This window comes from Melanotaenia boesemani, chromosome 8, assembly GCF_017639745.1.
Source record: "Melanotaenia boesemani isolate fMelBoe1 chromosome 8, fMelBoe1.pri, whole genome shotgun sequence".
Lineage (NCBI taxonomy): Eukaryota > Metazoa > Chordata > Actinopteri > Atheriniformes > Melanotaeniidae > Melanotaenia > Melanotaenia boesemani.
The window spans coordinates 30,474,368-30,494,025 of record NC_055689.1 but is presented as its reverse complement, the minus strand read 5'-3'; the positions used below and the strand labels follow the sequence as shown (position 1 = coordinate 30,494,025).

At 38.1% G+C, this 19,658-nt stretch overlaps 1 protein-coding gene across 1 annotated transcript in view; it reads right to left on the bottom strand.

The window, feature by feature from the left end:
• LOC121645305 (vasoactive intestinal polypeptide receptor 2-like) overlaps nucleotides 1-19,658 on the bottom strand; it is a 90,991-nt gene that overhangs the window by 55,874 nt on the left and 15,459 nt on the right. The window contains exon 2 of the mRNA XM_041993756.1: nucleotides 7,855-7,960. Coding sequence (XP_041849690.1) covers nucleotides 7,855-7,960 — 106 coding nt within the window. The remainder of the gene's footprint in view (nucleotides 1-7,854; nucleotides 7,961-19,658) is intronic.

The following is a 19,658-nucleotide window of genomic DNA, read 5'->3' as shown; positions in this document are numbered from 1 at the left end:
TCGATGCATGAAAAAAACTCCATCTAAGTGATCCATCTTTACTTAGTGTGCTTTCACAGAAACACTTAGAAACACATTAGAGGCTGTTTCCAAGTGACAGATCTCAAAAAATCTGAAAGAAGTAATTTTATCAAACCAGCATCTAAACTGCGACTGTGGTCCATTTAACATTTAAGAACATGCATTTCTGCAGGCACAGCTGGCTCATTATTTACTTTAACTTTCAAAAGTTTCTATAAAATGACCAACAGAAGGGTTTAGCATTGAAAGGCAGGTAATATACCGTACCAAGAGAAAAAGTTGACTAAATATTAAAACACTAATACTGAGTCTATGTGGAGGAGACAAATTTTTATTTATATATATATATATATATATATGTGTGTGTGTGTGTGTGTTAGCTGCATTAAAGACTGCAGCAGGCTGTTTTCTGACATTACAGTCTTCAAAGATGTATTTAAAGCCACATTTGCAGCCAAAGAGGGATTTTCCAGACTTTCACCATGATCTGAAACCCTCTAAAGATTAGGAAAAACTGATCAGATAAAAATTTAAAAAGTAATGGGAATTAATGTTAATTTAGTGTAACACGTTGCAGCATGATGAAGGGTTTTACTATTAGGGCAAAAACAAATGAAAACAACTTTTTTACTCATTTGTATTTAATATTTCTCTTCCAACTTTTGTTTATTCTTCTAAAATAAAGAAAAATACAAAAAAAAAAAAAAGTCAAGGCTGGTATAAAACAGGAAACATTGTGCTGACCTGCTCCTGATGGATATTTTCTCAAAGATTCAATACTTGATATAATAACAATTAGCTGCATTTAATAATAACTGGCTGTAGTTTTTACATCAGATGAGCATTAAAATAATATTAATTAGAAAGTGTAATAACTGCAGGACATAATCTAACAGCTTATATTATTGGTAAATGTTATGACGATATTAGCTTTATTAATGGTATTAAATCATCAGCTGATAAAGACCCACAACATTTTAATTAGTGGCTCATGTAGCAGGTGATGAGTTCAAAAACATGCAGGAAATAAAGATGATTTTAAAAATATTTCAAATATCTGGGAATCATGGTCTTTTGGGGTGCTTGGCTAGGACATTGGGGCAGACGTTGACCCACAACAGGCGGATGTCCAGGGCAGCCTGGACCTCCTAGGTGCTGGGCAGGGCCCCTTTCTGGGTGCTTGAGGGGCCGGTGGACTGCTAGCTAGTTCTCTGGGTGATCCGTAATCTGCTGCTGTGGGTCTTGTAACTGCAGCCTTTCAACAGCTCCTTCTTGGTGGGCGCGTGGTCTTCCCTGCAGTGGGCTGCCTGGTTCTGTGCTCTGGGGTGGCTGCTGGTTGCCTGGTGATCGGGGGCCTCTGGTTCTGCTGAGCGGGTGCAGTTGCTTGATCATTTAGAACAACTCACATCTCATATCTAGCACTTATCCTTTCACAGACACACACACATTGTTGCTGTGGTTGTTTTTATGTTGTTCATGACTTGTCTTCCTCCAGGTGATCCTGATGATTGTCTGCTGTGTTCTCTTATAGAAACCAGCAACAATGACACGTCGTCAGTCCATCACAGAGCTAACACAGAGACAAACAACCATTTAAACCAACACTCATTCCTAGAGTGAGCAGTTAGGCTACCATGCATGTTTTTGGACTGCAGGAGAAGGCCGGAGTACCCGGAGAGAACCCACACATTCACACAGGGAGAACATGCAAACTCCACACAGAAAAGCCCCTGTTCAAATCAGTCGTCAGCAGCCGGGTACACAATTCGGTTAAAAGTTGAAAAATGAGTCATAAATTCAGAATAAAAAAGATGTAAGAGACAACAGCCACTGCTAAAGTGCTGTAAACTGAATGCTGGTTCCTCGAAAATGGCGCGTCAGTCCCACACTTCTGTGTGTAGTAACGTTGGTGTGCATATAACTTAATATAATTTGAGTATTTTTTAGACAGTCTTTTCTTAACACTTTAAATCGTTTGTTGAACAGAGCTGGTAAACTGGTTTTCACTTTTATTATAACAGTAAGAATACAGATCTAAGCTTTCCTGCCATTTTTGGGCTTATTTGTAAAGCATTTTTATTGCTAAGAGTGGAAACTTACACCGACTCGGCAACACTATTTAAAGGCGAAATGAGTAGCATAGACACCCAGTGTTTCAAATCAGAGCTGCAGTCAAAAGAGAAAAAAAATGCACAAAAATAAGGCTTTTATAACAAAAAATAATAAAATTGATTATCAAACAAACCATTAATAATTGAAGTTGCATGCACCAAGAATGACAGACAGAGAGTGATTTGTTTTGCTGATATGGTCATCACTGTGTTGATTTATCCTAAAAATTTTTTTTTTTTTTTTTACTTTTTATTTAAAAATAAAAATAAATCAAAAAGGACAGAAAACTGCTGGCAACATCAGCAGGGGCTCAGTGAAGTGATATCCCACTTCCATCAGAGGTATCAGTGACAACAGGCCAGTGATGCTGACACCAGTGATCCTAATGGACAACAAGAAACCAGTTTGGTGGCACACCACAACCTCGCTTCCTGCCAAATTCAACACCAGCCAGTGCACCTGAAGAATAAACAGATCTACAGAAGGTAATACAGACACAGCCCTTCATACTATACCGACCCCTCAGGAACACCGTGGTAAGTCTATAAGGTTGCTCTTTCTGGATTTTAGCTCAGCATTTAACTAAATAATCCCAAATAGTCTAAACCAGTGGTTTTCAAACTGGGGGTCGGGACCCCCATGGGGATCGCCAGATAATTTCAGGGGGTTGCCAGATAATTAAAAAAAAAATATTAAGCCTATATTTATTAAATAACTTTGGTATTTTTTTACCAGGGTTGTCAAAGTGAAACTGTTAATAAAGAGCTAAATCTCTGAAATTAGCACATTAATTTTTAACACAATAATACAAAGTTAGAACACATGCCATGTTAAAAATCTGAATTTGACATTATCTCTGGGAAGAAGCTGATTTTGCGCATGTAGTTGCCTTTTCGCAGCAGTGAACCACCAAAACCACTTTATCCTCCTGTTTTTATGAAGATTCGGACATTTTCCAGCCTTACATTTAGAGGTTGACCCATTTGAAATGTGATACAATTCATCACTAAGTCGTTGCGTGGGGGACGCGAACACCGATGACTGACTTCGGGTTCATGGCTCAAAAAGTTTGAAAGCCACTGGTATAAAGTACTAACTCCTAACAGGCAGTGCAGTCAAACAATGTGTGGACACCATCACTCGCCATGACTCGTCAAGGTCCAAAAACTGTCAATGCGGTGTCAATATAACATCATTATCATCAACAACGGTACCAAGACCAGAGAGCTGAGAATTCACTGCAAGAGAAAAACCTGCAATGCATATTTATAAATGGAGACGGTGCGGACAGAGTCAGTGGGCGTGCGCTTGGACGGTGATCTCTAGTGAAACGCAAGCACCAGAGGCCAGATGTATAATGTGCTGTATGCATATAAAGGTTACATACGCCAGTTACCACATTGGGGTGTAAAAAATTAACATGACATGAGAATGTGTGGGCAGAGCTGCAAAGTTGTGTTTCTTTACGTTTCCATGGCAAGGCAAGGTGCTTTATATAAAAAATTCAAAGCATTGCAGCAGGGTGCAGGAAGCATTATAAATATGATGCGTATTACTTGAGGCAGATGATGTGGAGAAAATGGTTGGGAGGTAAAAAGACCTCTGGACACCAGCTTGATGATTAATAAAAAAAGGTTTATTACAAAAAGGGGCATATAAAACATCTGCAGACATCTGTGGGGACTCCAAGGCAAAAAGGCAAATTGTACGTTAAAACAAACTTTGAAAAAGAAATAGTTTTATTTCTGAGGATTATGTTTAGACTCTGAAAGGCCACATGACGACAAGCGGATGAATTATGGTGCGTAAATGATGTGTAGTTAAGGTGATAAACAATCAGCGGTGGCCTTTGAAAGGATGCAGAAACACGTGATGTCTAAAAACTAGCTCTCTTCTTGTGCTGCTGAAAGACTTCAGAGTTGGTCTGCTTTCAGAGATCCAGTGATTTATTGTCCCAGTTTGGTTTACTTGCATCCATTTTAATAATTCATCTCTTCTTTTTTTCTCTTTTCAGAAATAGTGTTTCCACCAAACTGGCTTTCACTCCATTTTATTATTGATGTTTTGTCACAACACTTCTTTACGTGATGATGGATAAATGACCAACGGGCTGACGATGGATGACAATGATGATAACTTTATTTCTAAAGCGCTTTTAATCAAAGTACTGTTCATGTCATTAAAAAGACATGAAACAAGAGTCAAACAGTTACATACACACAAATTAACAAGTGGGTCTTTAGCTTTGCTTTAAATACTTCCACAGAACATACTTGCCTAGTGTCTTAAGACCATTCCACAGGTCTAAGGTCAACAAAATATGATTACGAAACGCCATTTAAAACTTTACACATGAGCAGCAGAAACTTGAAATCAGTTCGAAATTGACAAGGCAGCCAATAAAGGGAAGTGTTCATATTTTGCAACTATTGTTAGCCTTCCCATGAAACTGAGTCAGGGTGGTTCAGATGCTTTATTTGAAAGAAACTAGATGATTTGAGCAAGTATGACCTAAAACTATTATATCAATCACTGATGGAAACAATTCATTTCAATTAGTTCAACTGTTCTCTTTTTACAGTGTAATAAAAACCAGTTACTTTTAACTAAACACAGCTATTTGTCCACAGACACACACTGACCTGACAAACTTATTCCATTTGTTTCTAATGGAGCATTAAACATCACTAGCATCAGAGCATTATGGGATGGCAGACTTAGCATTTTTATGTCTTTATGAAGGTCAAGAGTAAGACTGGAATCTTACTTTCGACTTACCTCCAAAACAGATTTGATGCATTTAAAACTGAAACTTGAGCTTCAGTCTGAGCTGCACTGCAGAGAACAGAAATGATCCTGTGAGGTTGGGGGTTTGATTCCCACTGTGGCGGAACGAACTAAATGGAAACCAGCTTGTGTTAACTTATTAAAATAAAGACCTGTAAACCTCGCTGAAATAAAAATGCTATCACAAGCAGTTTTCCTCCTATAGCAGGTTTGAGTTGTGTTATTTTGCTCTGCTTTAATTAGCACATCGGGGACGGATTTAAATCGACAGAGAAGAAAGTCAGGGCTTGTTATTTCTGCAGAAAAGCTTTTGTTGGATATTTCTTTAACCCATTTAAAACTCTGCCATTAACATGTATAAAAGACTTGTTGTGGACCACTTTTACTGGACCCTCAGTGATGTAACAGGAGGGTTTTGTTCCAGTATCATCTGCTACTGGAGTGCTGTATGGCTTCAGAAATGACTTGCAAATGATTGTAGCCTGGAAGGGTATACACACCTCAAGATTCTTAGCTCGCCAATGGTGTATAAGATGTTTCTTTTACTCTTTTAAGGTGGTCTTGATCAATAGTTCAAGGTTTTCTGGTGGTCTTTTAGTTTAGTTTTTTTTTTGTTTAGTTTTTTTTAAGGCCATGAGCTGCGCTTTTCATCATTTTCACTCCAGTCACTGAATTTGACCATTTTTATAAGAATTTGTCTTCACACTGACCTATGAATCATTGTGCATACGAAGGCTTCCAGCTCAAGAGATGAACCAGTATTGTGTCAGCACATAACAGACAACTTGGCAAAGAGGTTAATTTATTTCTAGCTGCTTGTTCATCATTTGTTCCAATTTGTTTAGTTGCATCTATGAAAAATACCAAAGATAACACAGTTTGTCATACAGGTATCTTGTTGCTGCAAAATCCTGATAAGATATATTCATCCCCTAAAGGGGACATTTCTTTGCCACCAAACACTGCACACATTCACAATGAGGAAAAAAAACATAAAAATCTTGAATATCAAGGTAAATATGCTAAAAACATGGTTCAGTACAAAAAACTACAGGTGTTTATTAAAAAAACAGACAGCTGCAGGAACAACAGACCTCCTGAAGCGTTCAGTAGAACACGGAGGCATGACAAGACGTTCACTAAAAGAGCTTTTAAGACTATTAAAAACATCATGTAGAGGATGTCTTTCAAGGAATAGAATTATTTTCAATTTGGACTTCGTTCTTTTTGCCAGAGTGAAGTCCAGAGAGTCAGGGGTGATGCCAATCACAGCCCCAGCTTTTTTTTTTTGCCTTCTAAAAGTTTGTATTTTACTCTTGATGTGCCTTTTCAGGGTAAAGCTCCACAGGTTTCTAATCACTTGGACCACAACTGACCATTTCAAGGAATAATTACACAATAATAAGGTGACATTTTTAAAAAAACAAGATAAAAGTAAATTTGACATTAATCTGAAGACACTAGTTATGGAAAGGTCTAATTGGGAACAGTGGGTGTTGAGTTCTAATTTCAGATTTGGTTTGCAGTTTTCTGTTTGTAGGAAATTCTGAGAAACGTCACAATGCATCACCAGATTTACAGTGTTGTAATAATTCTGTATAAGCTCCCCTCTCAGCATATAAACATCCTCTACTGCTGAGGAGTAGCTCTCTGCAGCTCATGCATACTTTTACATTGGAAAAAGGTTTTTCCTAAAAAAATATGAAAGAGAACAAACCAAATATATTTAATCTTCATTCAGGATCAAGTGCTGATTTAGTTTGGTCGCAGTAATCAACAGACAGACCCCTCAAAGAGATCAGTGGGCACAAAGGTATAGAAGGCTATGCACCCATCCAACAGCATCAATACACAGCTCTCAATATGCCTCATACATGTGGATAAGAGTTTAAAAAGACCTCACAGAATAATCTTTTAGAAATGCACATGTAGTGACAGACTCATTTCAAAGAATCAAACCCCTCAGGTTGCTGCAGACAAAGCATTTAAACATGCTGCTTTTTGCGTTAATCATGTGCAACTTGGGATGATCACTTTCATTTCTGGATGAATATGCCGTGTAGGAGCAGACAATATAATCTAAGTGTCTTTGTTCATCTGTATGCTGTATTTATTGTTCAATGAATTATTCATGGGGGTAAAAAATACAAACACTAAGTACATGTTTAACATAGCTTTCATCTAAATTTGGTCAGGCAGAGAAATAATCTCATTTATCTCAAATCCAGATCTAGTCCAGCTTTGATTTAGCTGGAAAGCAGCACATTACAGTCATAGTGCAACTGGTTGTTTATTAAAATTGTCCTTAACTGACCTTTCTTTTTTATTATAGACAACAAAACAGAAAAAAATAAAAAGAGATTAAACTGCAGCAGGAAAGCTGAATATAAGCATGTCACTCATGAATGTGAATGCTGTCAAGTATAAGAATATTTCTTAACCACAGAACATAGAAAACATCAAACACTGAGAAATGTAACTACTCTATGAAAAATATTAGCCAAATAATCAGTGTTTTGGGCCGTGTCTGCTCTTTTAAAGCCCGCTGACCTGAAAAGCTCCTGATCAGCTGCATGCAGGTGGAACATGCATGAAGGATCCGGTGTGTTTACTGCTGTGGTGTTAGGTTGCAAGCCGACCTGAAAAATGCCGTCATGAGCAGCAGGTCATGTTAAACTAAACACAAATGTGTGAGTAATATGATTATGTTTTGATGATACTACACATTTCCACCACATGGCAAATCTTCTACTGTTTTCACATGTCAACACCTGAGCATGTGCTAAATGTGAAAATGAACATGACACAGAGTCAAAATGTCCACATCAGTAGTAGAGACACCAGGATAAAAACTAGTAGTTACATGTAGTTCAGCTCCACAGAGTCTAACAGGCTGTTATGGAGGGAACTGTGTTGTTTGTGAGTGATGGTAACCTTTATTACGGCCGGCAGGCATCTCCTCCCTCAGCCTCTTCACACACTCCGCCTGGTCTTTCTCCACCTCCAGCAGGAAGTTACAGGTTGGATGTCGGCCGTCCACCTGAAGTGGAAATGTAATACAAGAGAGTAGTTTTTAGGTTAAAGCTGTCAAAAGGAAGGCTTCATCCTAATGACATAATGGCAGGATTTTAAAATGTACCTCTCTACTGGAAACAAGTCAGTTCTGACATGACAATGGCTGGGATCAACCTATAAGAGCCTGTCTCATAAATAAATGTCAAATGAATGAAAAGTTAGGGTTCAGATTGATATATTTTACTAAGAATGCTTGTATTTGCTGATAATGTCATCACATTATGTCAGAAAGTCATTTCTATTTTAACACGCAGTAAAGGTAGTCTGGTCCACATTTTTTCCGAAATAGTCCTTTTACTGCTCGGCTGCATTTTGCACAGGTGAAACGAGCTCCACATGTCATTACTTATTGAGTAGGATCCCATTTCCTGTCAAGAAGAAATGCCTGATCAGTCCATACCAGAAAATTCTCCATGCAAACATCATGTTTGATCATCATGATCATAATTACACCAAAAAGAATCAGTAAGATATGGATTATGATAACCTTATAGTCACAAAACCTTAGACTGTCTTGTTAGTCAGATTTAGGGATTCATATGTAGACATGTGACACACACAAGTAACCCTGAAACCAAGTCCAAATCCAAATTTAAGCACCATTTACAAACATTTGCTAAAGACTATTGCAAACCAAGCATGTGAACTTGTTCTTCCATTTCTGTTTTTAAGTTTTTTTGTAATAGGGAATAAGAAGAGAGACTGGAAATGAATTACCTTCCACATTCCTTTAAAACAATGTTCTGCATCAATTAATTTTTCAGGTTTAATGATCTAATGATGTGTTTGTTTGGACACACGTAGTGTTTTTCTGACAGAAACTCAATTACAACCACCCTGAAAACAAGAAGCTACAATTTCCTCTTTGTCTAATGTGTTTGTCCTGTGATGTTTGGTCTAAACACACAAACAACCAAACATCCTTCATTTCCCCGACTAAATCAAATTCAAATAAATCTTTATTTATATGGTGCCCTGCTTTCACATAGCAAGAAAGTTCTGCACAGGTAAAACAAACAGCCATCCTTCATTTCCCCAACGAACTGCAAACATATGCAACCTGTTTTCCACTGCAAACAATGTGTTCATTACCGTGTATAAATGCAAAGCTTTAACCAATTCCAGTAACATTACAGACCCGTGTAAAGGCTGTGGTTGACTTTAATCAGTGGAAAATTCTCAGCTTACTGAGACAACCTGGGAGCGCCTGCATTGTCCAGTCATTTCCAGCAGGATAAATAACAGATTTAGTTGTAAGCTCTACAATCCCTGCAGACTTTGCTTTAACGGGGGCCTACTTTCAATTTTCATCAGCTGAATGAAACGGTCCAAGGTTAATCCATTGCTCCCATCCAGTTTTATAGCATTTTGTTCATCAAACATAATTTCTCAGACATGAGATGAAGACCTCAACCAGAAATACAGAGTTTAACAAGGCTTTTCTATTCATTGTGAATCTACAATTTGGTGATTTAATTGGAAAAAAATGCCTGTATACACCCGTTTTCTTCAGTTAGGTGTTTAATGGATGAGATAAAAGCCTGATTGAACTGCTGATAGACCCGCGGTGGAAAACGAGAAGCCGACAGGATCTTTTCTTATCACTTTAGGAGATGAAACTCACTGTTTGGCTTTTAATTCAGAGAGACAGAAGCTGTTTTCAAAGCTCGCTCAGCTCCAAACAGCAAACAAGCAAAGCAGCAGCCCAATAATTACTTAGTGGAGATTAACATAATATTCCTTAAAGCTGGATATGAAGTGAACTTGTTTAATTTCTCTACCTGGAGACTTTCTTTGGAATATGAATAAACTGAACTTCTTTATTTTATGTTAAACTGAAGTCTGTTGAGACGAAAGGAAAATGTTAAACAAATTTTCTTCACTGTGTTAATTCTCTGATCTGTATGCCAATCATGAGGATCTTATAATTAGGGAAGTGTTGTATGTCCTGTCCATCACCCAGTCGAGTCCATGCTTAGACTGCAGCTCTTTATCTCTGCATGAGGCAAAGCTGGCCATCATTCAGTCAGCTCACACAAAGCAGCTGTTTTACTGCAACTACATGCTTCAAACACCAAAAACCCATTAAGATTCAAATCTGCCAAAAATGACTCAGAAGATTATAGAAATTGTTGGGTTTCATTAAACTGCAATGACGTATACAGATAACAGAAGCAGGGAGACGAGTAGAGAACCTACAGAAAAACTAGGATCATAAAGTCGTCACTCAAAAGGAAATGACTGGATGAGTCACAGTTGAGTATTTCAACCATTTCAGATCATTTAAAGTCTAGGCCTGTGCAGTGAAAACTCAAATTCCAGGAAAAGCTAAATTTTGTCTTCTATGAAGCCGTGTCTTCCATCAGTGATGACGGCTTCAATTGACAAAGAAAAATTAAATGTTACAAATAAATGGCAGGTCTTTACTTTGAGCATCAGCAAAACCAGAATTTTTTACAATATTTAAACATATTAAGTTAGTTTTTACCCTTAAACTCAGAGTGGATGGATTGAGTTAAAGTTTAGAATCATCTTCCTGCAAAAAGAATAAAAGAAAATTTACTCAGACTAAAAACATGAACTACAAATGAGCATTAAAAAACTTTTTAATGATTAAATGATTGAACTTTGACAGCCGCAGATCTTCAATAAAATTTATCTCCATCCATCTCATCAGAACAATGCTGATGTGGACTTTGTGCTTTTTCTTTTTTTTTTTTTTTTTTTTTAACCACAAGTATGAGCCTAAATCTGACCATAAAGTCTAAAGGAAAAATAGTTGCTGTACATTTTGAGATATTCTAAAAACAGAGCCACACTTCAGCCAGATACCAGCAGCAAACAGCAGCTGTGCTCGTGTTGACTGGTAAGCAGTTTCCCCACTGACGGACTAATAATGAATGAATAAAAGAAAACCTTTATCTTAACAGCTTAGTCCATTTCGGGTCGTGGGTAAGCTGGAGCCTATCCCAGCATTTTAACAGGTGAGAGGCAGGGTACACCCTGTACAGGTCACCAGTCTGTCGCAGGACCAACACAGATATGGGCAAACAACCATTCACTCACACACACACACTCACTCCTAGGGACAATTTAGAATAACCAATTTAACATGCATGTCTTTGGATGGTGGGAGGAAGCTGGAGAGAGAGAACCCACGCATACACGGGAAGAACATGCAAACTCCACACAGAAAGGCCACCACACCCCAGGTTCAAACCTCCCCCGAGCCAAGGTTTGTACCGGCAACCTTCTTGCTGTGAGGCTGTGGTGCTAACCACCACACCACCGTGCAGCCCCAAGGTTTTCTTATTCTTAAAAACAGGGAAAGCCTTTCTTTCCTCTGTGAGCTAGAGGACATTGAAAAAGAGCTTATTGGTATTACACAAAGTTCATATCTTCTATAATTTTTTAAATCTGTTAACAATTTTAGGGTCATAAGAATTCCATTTGAATTTCTCCCAAATTCCTTGTTTTCCATTATTTGTCCTTGAATTCTGTGTTTTATTATGTGACCTCGTTTTTTCTCCAGTAGGAATGTGGTTAATCATGTGGTGGGTGTAAAAAATGTCTAAAGTTACATTGGAAAATGTACCATTTTATATTTGAAGTTTTTTGGGGGTGTTTGTGTTTTTTTTTTCCCCAAACGGATATTCTGCAGGACAGCATCCAGGCGCAGCTGAAACACTCGGGGTGAGACTGATGGCTGTTTTTCGTTTCCTCTTTGTTCGTCAGCCAGTATATGCTCAATCTGATGCTTGCGTCTAGCAGTCTTAGATTTTTTCTGATTTTGTCATCATGTTTTTGATCACAGGTGTTTCTGCCCGTCTTTTAGTCACTGCTGAACTTCTGGAGGAGACTGAAGTGCATGTAGATCAGGTGACATCACATAGACGGGAGGCTGCAGCACACCCACATATCAGCAAATTCCACAATATACCCAATTTATTGTCACATTCTGCAACTCTGTCTGTATACACTGCATCTTGACATCGGAAAGGGCTCAAAGCTGTTATTTAAGAGTTTGCAGGCATCCAAGAATCTGTGTATTTCACATGCTGATTGTAAGCAAAGTTAATGATCTTGCTGGACACTGATTCATCATCCTATGCTAACTTCTGTCTTGGCCACACTGTTAAAAATTTCCAGAATACGCCACTCCAGACAGCAAACTTGTTTTGTCTAAGTATGATTGATTAAAAAAAAAACAGACTATTTACCATTTATTTAGATGTTTTTACCACACAATATGAATATAAGCAGGTTTATTTTGTTATTGGAGCCAGTTACAGCTGAGTCTTTTTAGGATGACATTGATCTACACACGGAGTTGCTCATTGCTGGGACGGTTCTGTGTTGCACTTCCAAAGTTCACCTGCAGGTGACGCTTTATCTGAATGATAGTTTCAGCTCTTTATTGTCATGTTATCCACACAGTTCTTCTCTTTGTGAACTGAAAGACAAAACAAACCAGAGTTTTGATAGTTTAACTACAAACTGGATATCAACTCAAATTAATGGTGTGCCACGACAGCCAAAAGGCTGCAATTTATTTAATTGCAAAAGTGGATGGAAATTTATTTTATGGCCGGGTGTTTCATTCACACGTTGGAGCAAATCTATCCATGCCAGATGCAGCTTTTAGTAGCCTGTCAACACTACTCTCCCATCCCTCTTGCTTTTCTCTCATTTTCTTTCATCTCTTCTTTGAAGTCAAGAGTTGATGAGTGAACACACAGCAAGAGGCAAATTATATGTTACGGTTAACCAGGCGGATCCAAATGGTTCATTCACAACTTCAGTGTTTAAAGCTACATGTTTCACCAGACGGACAAACAGCTTTCAGAAAGTTCATTTAAATTTCATGCTGAATGCTGATGAGCTTTTTCACTGACCATGTCAACTAAAAAGGGACAAAACTTCCTCAATTCCATAAAACGCTCTGCAACAAGACTGAAGCACAACAAGCATCAGTAGATTCAGCATATGTGTTGCTGCATTTAAAATCAATGTCTTGCACATGTTTTGTACACACCCGTATCTTACCCAACAACACACACGCACACACACACACACACACACACATACACGATGCTGAGGAATCTTGGGTAGAAATTGACTTTACATCTACTAATTTTCTCGTGTTTCTGTGGTTTCTTATTTATTTGTTAATTTATTTATACATTTATTTATTCAGTCTTAGCTGTTCTTACTGTTTCTTAAGGTAATTTAATTTTTGTTTTATCTCCAGTGTTTTCCTCATGGGGATCCTCCACACTGGGGGTTTTACCTGCTCGGTCTGGGGGTTGTTGCTGCGTTGATTGCCCTTGTATGGTTGGCTGGGGCCCTGAACTGCAGCCTTATGGCTGTGGTGTGGGCCCTGATCTGTCCTGTTTGGGGAGGTTGCCGTGGTGGCAGCCCATGTGGGGCGACTGGCTCCTGGTGTGGATGGATCCCCATAATAACATCGTTTCTTCACAGCAGCATCAAGTCAGGTATTTATTTATTACTTTTTTTTTTTGTAAAGCACTTTGTATTGCCTTTGGCATGAAAAGGACTTTATAAGTAAAGTTTGATTTGATTTGGAATGATAGGTGGAGTCTTTTCAGGCCACTCAAGCTGAACAATCAGAGCAGAGCAGGTTTTCTAAGGTCGGGCATCCTCCCTAAAATCCGCTGTAACAGAAACAATGAAATATGTCCAGCAAATAATGCTCCACATGCAGTTTCATGTGGACTTTCCCATCAGTGTTGCAGGGGTAAATCATCACCTGGGCGGCGTAGCTGAGCAAGGTATTCTCTTGTACCCTGAGGGTTGCAGGTTCAATCCTTGGCAAAGTCGAATTCATGTTGAGGTGTCCTTAGGCAAGACACCAAACCCCTAAATGCTCCTGATGGGTCGTGGTTGCGTGCCTTGCATGGCAGCTTCCGCCATCAGTGTGTGATTGTGTTAATATGATGTATAATGTAAAGCGCCTTGGGTAACATTCCAGGTAGAGCGTTATATAATACAGACCATTTACCATTTCACCATTACTTTACTGTTGCAACAAATAAATGAACACATTAAATATGGAATTTCATTAAACTTTTTTTTTTTAAACTACATACCTGGTATTGTCTAATCTGTGCTGCAGCATGGGGGAAAAATAGAGTCTGACAGAAGTTCAAGACATAACAAAGAGTTGGTAAGGTTCCCGTCTGTGCACGATGGAAGAAAAAAAGAGAAAAAGTGCAAAAGAAAAAAAAGAAGAAGCTAATTTTGTCTGAAAAAGTCTCTTCTATGGCACTCACTTTTCATGCTCTCTAGGTGTTTTATGTATTAAACTACATACCTTCTGAAATGATCTCAGGACCAAGTGCAAAGATAAATCTGGGACTTCATTTGTTATGACAAACTAAGACTGAAACAGTTTGTTCCATCAGAATACGAGCTTGTCACCAACAGTCTAACGTACGTCATGATACACTTCCGACAAAAACTTTTGAGCCCATTTATATAAGAAGGAGAAAACTAATCCTCGTCGTTTGGCAAATCAAGGAAGTAAATGATCTTCACTCTGGGTGAGTCTTATTGAACCACTTCAAGTGTAAATGTTGAACAGACACCAACAAACAGGCTGTTGTGTTTGTGTACCAAATCCCCAGAGGCAAGCCTTGATATGAAACTGTTCAGTCCTTATCAGAGCCACAGTTTGAGGTGAGCAAAGCCTGTTAAGAGGAAGAGCTAATGCAGCACTTTAGATCGCTCAGATAGGGGATAATGTGGTTTCCAGGTTGCTTTTATCACAGTAATGGCACTGCAGGTGGAGGCTCTGGTGGATGCAAAGTTAGCCTTTTACAGAAGATTCACCTAATGCCATCTCCTGATTAAACTCTTCTGCAAAATGCCACAGAGTAAGAACAACCTCACGTTCAGCCACAGCTGTCTGTAAAATCTTGTTTTATTTCTGAGCAATTCTAACTAGGTCTGTTCAGGGTTCAGTGCCTTGCTCAAAGGCACTCTGCAGGGATGGTAGCAGCCAAGGGAAAGAGGGGGACTACAGCTCATAAATTTCTCCAGCCAGTCTTTTGGGTAACAGACCAACAATTCTGTCCTAAGGGCCACATCTGCCCCAAATCTAAAAGATATAAATAAACAGGAGCCCACAGAAATGACTGCTGACCTCTGACTGGACCCCGAAGCGCGGCTCCACCCTGAGTTCGCCATCTGCTGCAGGGTTTTTCAGCTACTCACTGAATTCAGACTAATGCCACCGCCCTATGACAGAGCTCTGCAGAAATTCACAGTTCTGTCTACGCTGCTGTCTCTGGACAAACAGTAGAGCAGCCAGGGTTTGAACCCTCTACTTCATGCATAATGATGCTGGGAGAAAAATATCTGCAGCTTTTTTATTTCCCAAAATAAACTAAACATAAACTAAATGCAACACTGTTCCATAATGGTGCATAAGTGATTTTTTTTTTTTTTAAACAAACGTGATCAACATTTATTTCAGAGACGTATCAAAGATAGCTTTAACAAGTTAAAATACATATGATTGTAAATTTAAAAGTATTATAAAATGAACTCTTACAGGGTTTATGTCAGTCTTACCTGGACGCAACATCCTGTAATCAGGATCAAAACTTGGTGTTGCCTGAAGGCAACAAGGTGCATTAGAGGTAGGAATGGGCGTATCAGTACTCTAGAGTCAATACTTTATCAACTAAAGTACTGCATTCAATACTTTTTTGAATATGGAGATACCACTCAGATGATACAAAACATGCCGTTTTTAGTTTTGTGCGAAGCAACATGTATTCCTTCTGTGTCACATGATTATGGTAGCCTATTAGATGTCATGATGATGCTGCTACTGTACGTGATGAGGGGGCTTTTTTTTATATTTGTCATATTACTATTACATTATTTTATTTTTCATTTAATAAATGAATAATCTCATTAATCTGTAGTTTAATTATTTTATCATTTTAAATATTTTATTTTTATCTCCTTTTTTATTTACTCAAAAATGAAAAACAGAGGGTGGAGTCTTTAAAAGATGAAGAAAACATCACTAAGCGATGGCCGAGCATCAGGTGATATGTTCCTTAAATTCCAAGAAAAAATTGCTATTCTTTTTTAACTCAGTCTAAATAAATACATCAGTAAGTGTACAGATCTGCCTCTGAGAAGGGAGGAAATGGAAAATACTACACTGGGACCACAGCAGGGTTAATCCCACTGTGCTTGTTTGATGCTCTCATACAGAGTAATTTACTGTGCACAGAGAATCAGTGGATTAAGCCTGAATTTAAACCAGATTATCAAAAACCAAACACAACTGTAAAATGAGCTGCTAATATATCTGGTTCTTTCATTAGATTCTGCTCAGTTTAATCTTGTAGAAATGTTCGTGTACAGGATACAGAAGCTATAATTGTGCCATCTGTTACTTTCTAAGTCCTACATACAAAAGCTTTAAAAAACAAAAACCAACCTGAAACACTGACTAAAGTTGTTATAACTCCTCCAGAAATGCTACAAAACATAGAAACTTTTTTGTCCCCTAAAATCTAAAAACAAGGAGATGTAACATAACACAGAAAAAGGTAATGTAATTTTATGTAGCAACTTGACAAAAAAAAAGCACACTAGCTGAACTTTAGACAAATAAAAAAGGATCAAATCTTATAAAAGGATCAAGTAAATAATAAAGTCAAACCCAGCCAACTTTACATACCATATAAATCAATTTTTAAAAAAAGCAACTACTGACCAACATGCTGAACGTTTAAATAAAAATAGGATATTTTAAGCTGGAAAAAAAAAAATCAAATAATTTTTTTCTTTTTTTTTTAGGTGTGGGACTCGATTAAAAGAAATTGATCAAAATAATTAGTCTTTGTAATTAATTGCTCAATTAATCACATTTTAATCACATTTGCACCAAAAAGCAACGTTTATTTTAAATGGATTTTAGTAGATGACCCAAATCAAATAAAAGACACTGTAAACTCGAGCTGTAGTAATGTCTGGAAAAACGCATTTATTTAGAAAATTAGAATTAGAAAAAGTCATTAGAAAAAATGAACATTTTAAGTATTTTCATTTAATTTTCATTTATTTATTTAAACAGGAAAAACCTCTTTGAGATTAAGAATCTCCTTTACAAGTGTCCTTGTCAAGACAGCAGCAAACCAAGTTACAAGTCAATCAAAACCACTAATAAAATTTCATATAAAATTACAAGTCTGTGTGCAACAGGACAATAAATATCACTGCCTTTCTTCAGTGTTACCTGGAGCCCAGTTTTAGATGTACTACAGAACTTAGACAGATTTTTTAAGTGGCACGCCCCCTATTGACGGCTAATCCAGCGTCCATCTTGCATCCTACCTGTTCTACTAGCTCTCTCTCCAGTCAGTAAAAGTCAATCTTATCTTTTGCTCCATCTCTTCCGCTCTTTCCCTTTCTTCCTCTCATAATGTGTTGTGTTTCTTTGCCAAAGCGCAATTTCAAAATGGCCGGTGTGTTTATGTCTGCTTGCTGGCGTGTAACGTTTTGCATAAAGCAAAGTTCAGCTGCATCATCCTGCAAAGTTCCTGTACCAGCATGTCAGGTCGCCTCTTGGGCCTGCGCGGCACTTCTAATTGAATGATTGCCCTCAACTAGCCTGGTAGTCTACTATAAATTTTTTTATGTTTTTTTTGTTTGTTTGTTTTTGTTTTTTTTTCCTTTTTGTACCATCACTTTGGAGTTTGTGTCTGTGGGGATCATGTGGTGGTGTGTTTTTATTTTTAGTACACAACCCCTCCCATATGGAGAACTATATGGGGTGACATTCAGGAAGAAAGTTGTATATGTATGCGGTTTCTCAGCCTCGGATGCTGCTGGGAAGCAACAGCTCTACAAACTAACAGATGTCACTGTGCCATCAAACAAGCCTGGAACACAGAGTTTTAAGGTCAGAAAGTTACGTACGTAATGAGTTTTTTAAGGTTAAAGAAAGACTTTACAGTAAGTAGTGGTCCTTTCTGAAAGGTTCACATCAACAATCAACCCCACTGAGCTTCTTTGCAATCCGTTATGCACAGCACAGACTGGGAGACCAACTTCTATGCAAGTCTAGACTAGACTCTCGACTGTGATGCAGACATTTTCTTAAATTAACTTTGTTCTTTATATCTGTCAGCTGATGCTGCAGATATAAAACCTGGGTTTATGAGGCTAGGTTCACACTGCAGGGCATAATGCTCAATTCAGATTTTTTTGTGAAATCCAATTTTTTTGAGAGTCTGTCCACATTTCCAATTAAATGCAACTTGTATGTCATCTCCTGTATAGACGTTATGTGCACCAAAAGTGTCCCGCAAGCGTAGAAGACACGACAACATGACAGTGAGCGTGCATGTGGCATCTTCGTGTTTGCAATAACAGCGGAGCATATGCTGCAATTTTAAAGTTATTGACCAACCGTAGCCAGCACATTTTCAATAGCAACTTTTTAAGGAGGAGACCACAAAAGAGGAGAGCCGGATTTTTGGCCATGGCATTTTGTGGAGCAGAGGCAGCCAACGTCTGTAACGACTGATAAGGAATTTATAAACAATGTTGTGCATGACGTGTTGGTCGGATTAATGCAACCTGGCCGTTCAGACTGAAGTCGCTTGGCAAAAAAACAGATGCGTATCAGATTTAGGACCACATATCCAAGTGGCATGGGTCGCATTTAAAAAAAAAAAAAAAATCGGATCTGTGTAGTTCAGACTGTTATGAAAAGATCAGATACAGGTCGCATAGGGGCAAAAAAGTCGGATTTGGGTCACTTCAGCCTGCAGTGTGAACCTAGCCTTAGCGAATGTTTGCAACAGGAGTTGTTTTATGCAATCGGGACTCGACAAGGCGTTCATATGGGCTCCTTTTCAGTCAATTTTGGCTGCATTTTGCTTCAAAACAAAAATGAAACAGAGCAGTTTTACTGGTAATGTTTGTTTTTTCATAAAAATATGCAATGATGGAACAATTTGATGAGCACCTAGGTCCATTTGAGTCTGGCTGTTTATTCAGAGAGAGATGATTAAATCCACACCATTACCGGCATGTTAGTCTGATTTTTGTATAGTTTTAGTTGGACTTACATGTTTACATGTTAAATCAACAGCACAGTTTTAGTTCCAATTAGTCATTTGCTTTTTCCCTCCAGTATCATGTAAAAGTTATTTTAATTCACTCCTCTTTTAAATGGTTGGGTATAAGAACTGGAGGGAAAATGCTGCAAATTCCCAGATAAAAACTTTGGAAGAATTTCAGAAAACCCGGAGAACTAAATTGTCTTATCTGCAAAAAATTACATGAAAGTATGGTTGTTTGAAGAAAATAACAGCTTTGGACATTTTAAAAATCTTAAACAAGAATTGATTTTATTACAACATTTTATTACGACATTAAAAAACACAAAAAAATTTGTTTCCTTAACAGAAAAATCAACGTGTACCTTTTAGCACAGCAACCAGCTGACTCCAGGGAGCATCCTGCTACTGAAACACTCACTTTTCCATATGGGGGGGGGGGGGGTGTCTTTCCGAGTTCTGAGTCCCACCATGAGTCACCGCAGTCATACTGACAAGCCCCGCAATTATTCCCCTGCACTATTAACCCATTAAGACTGTTACATCCTC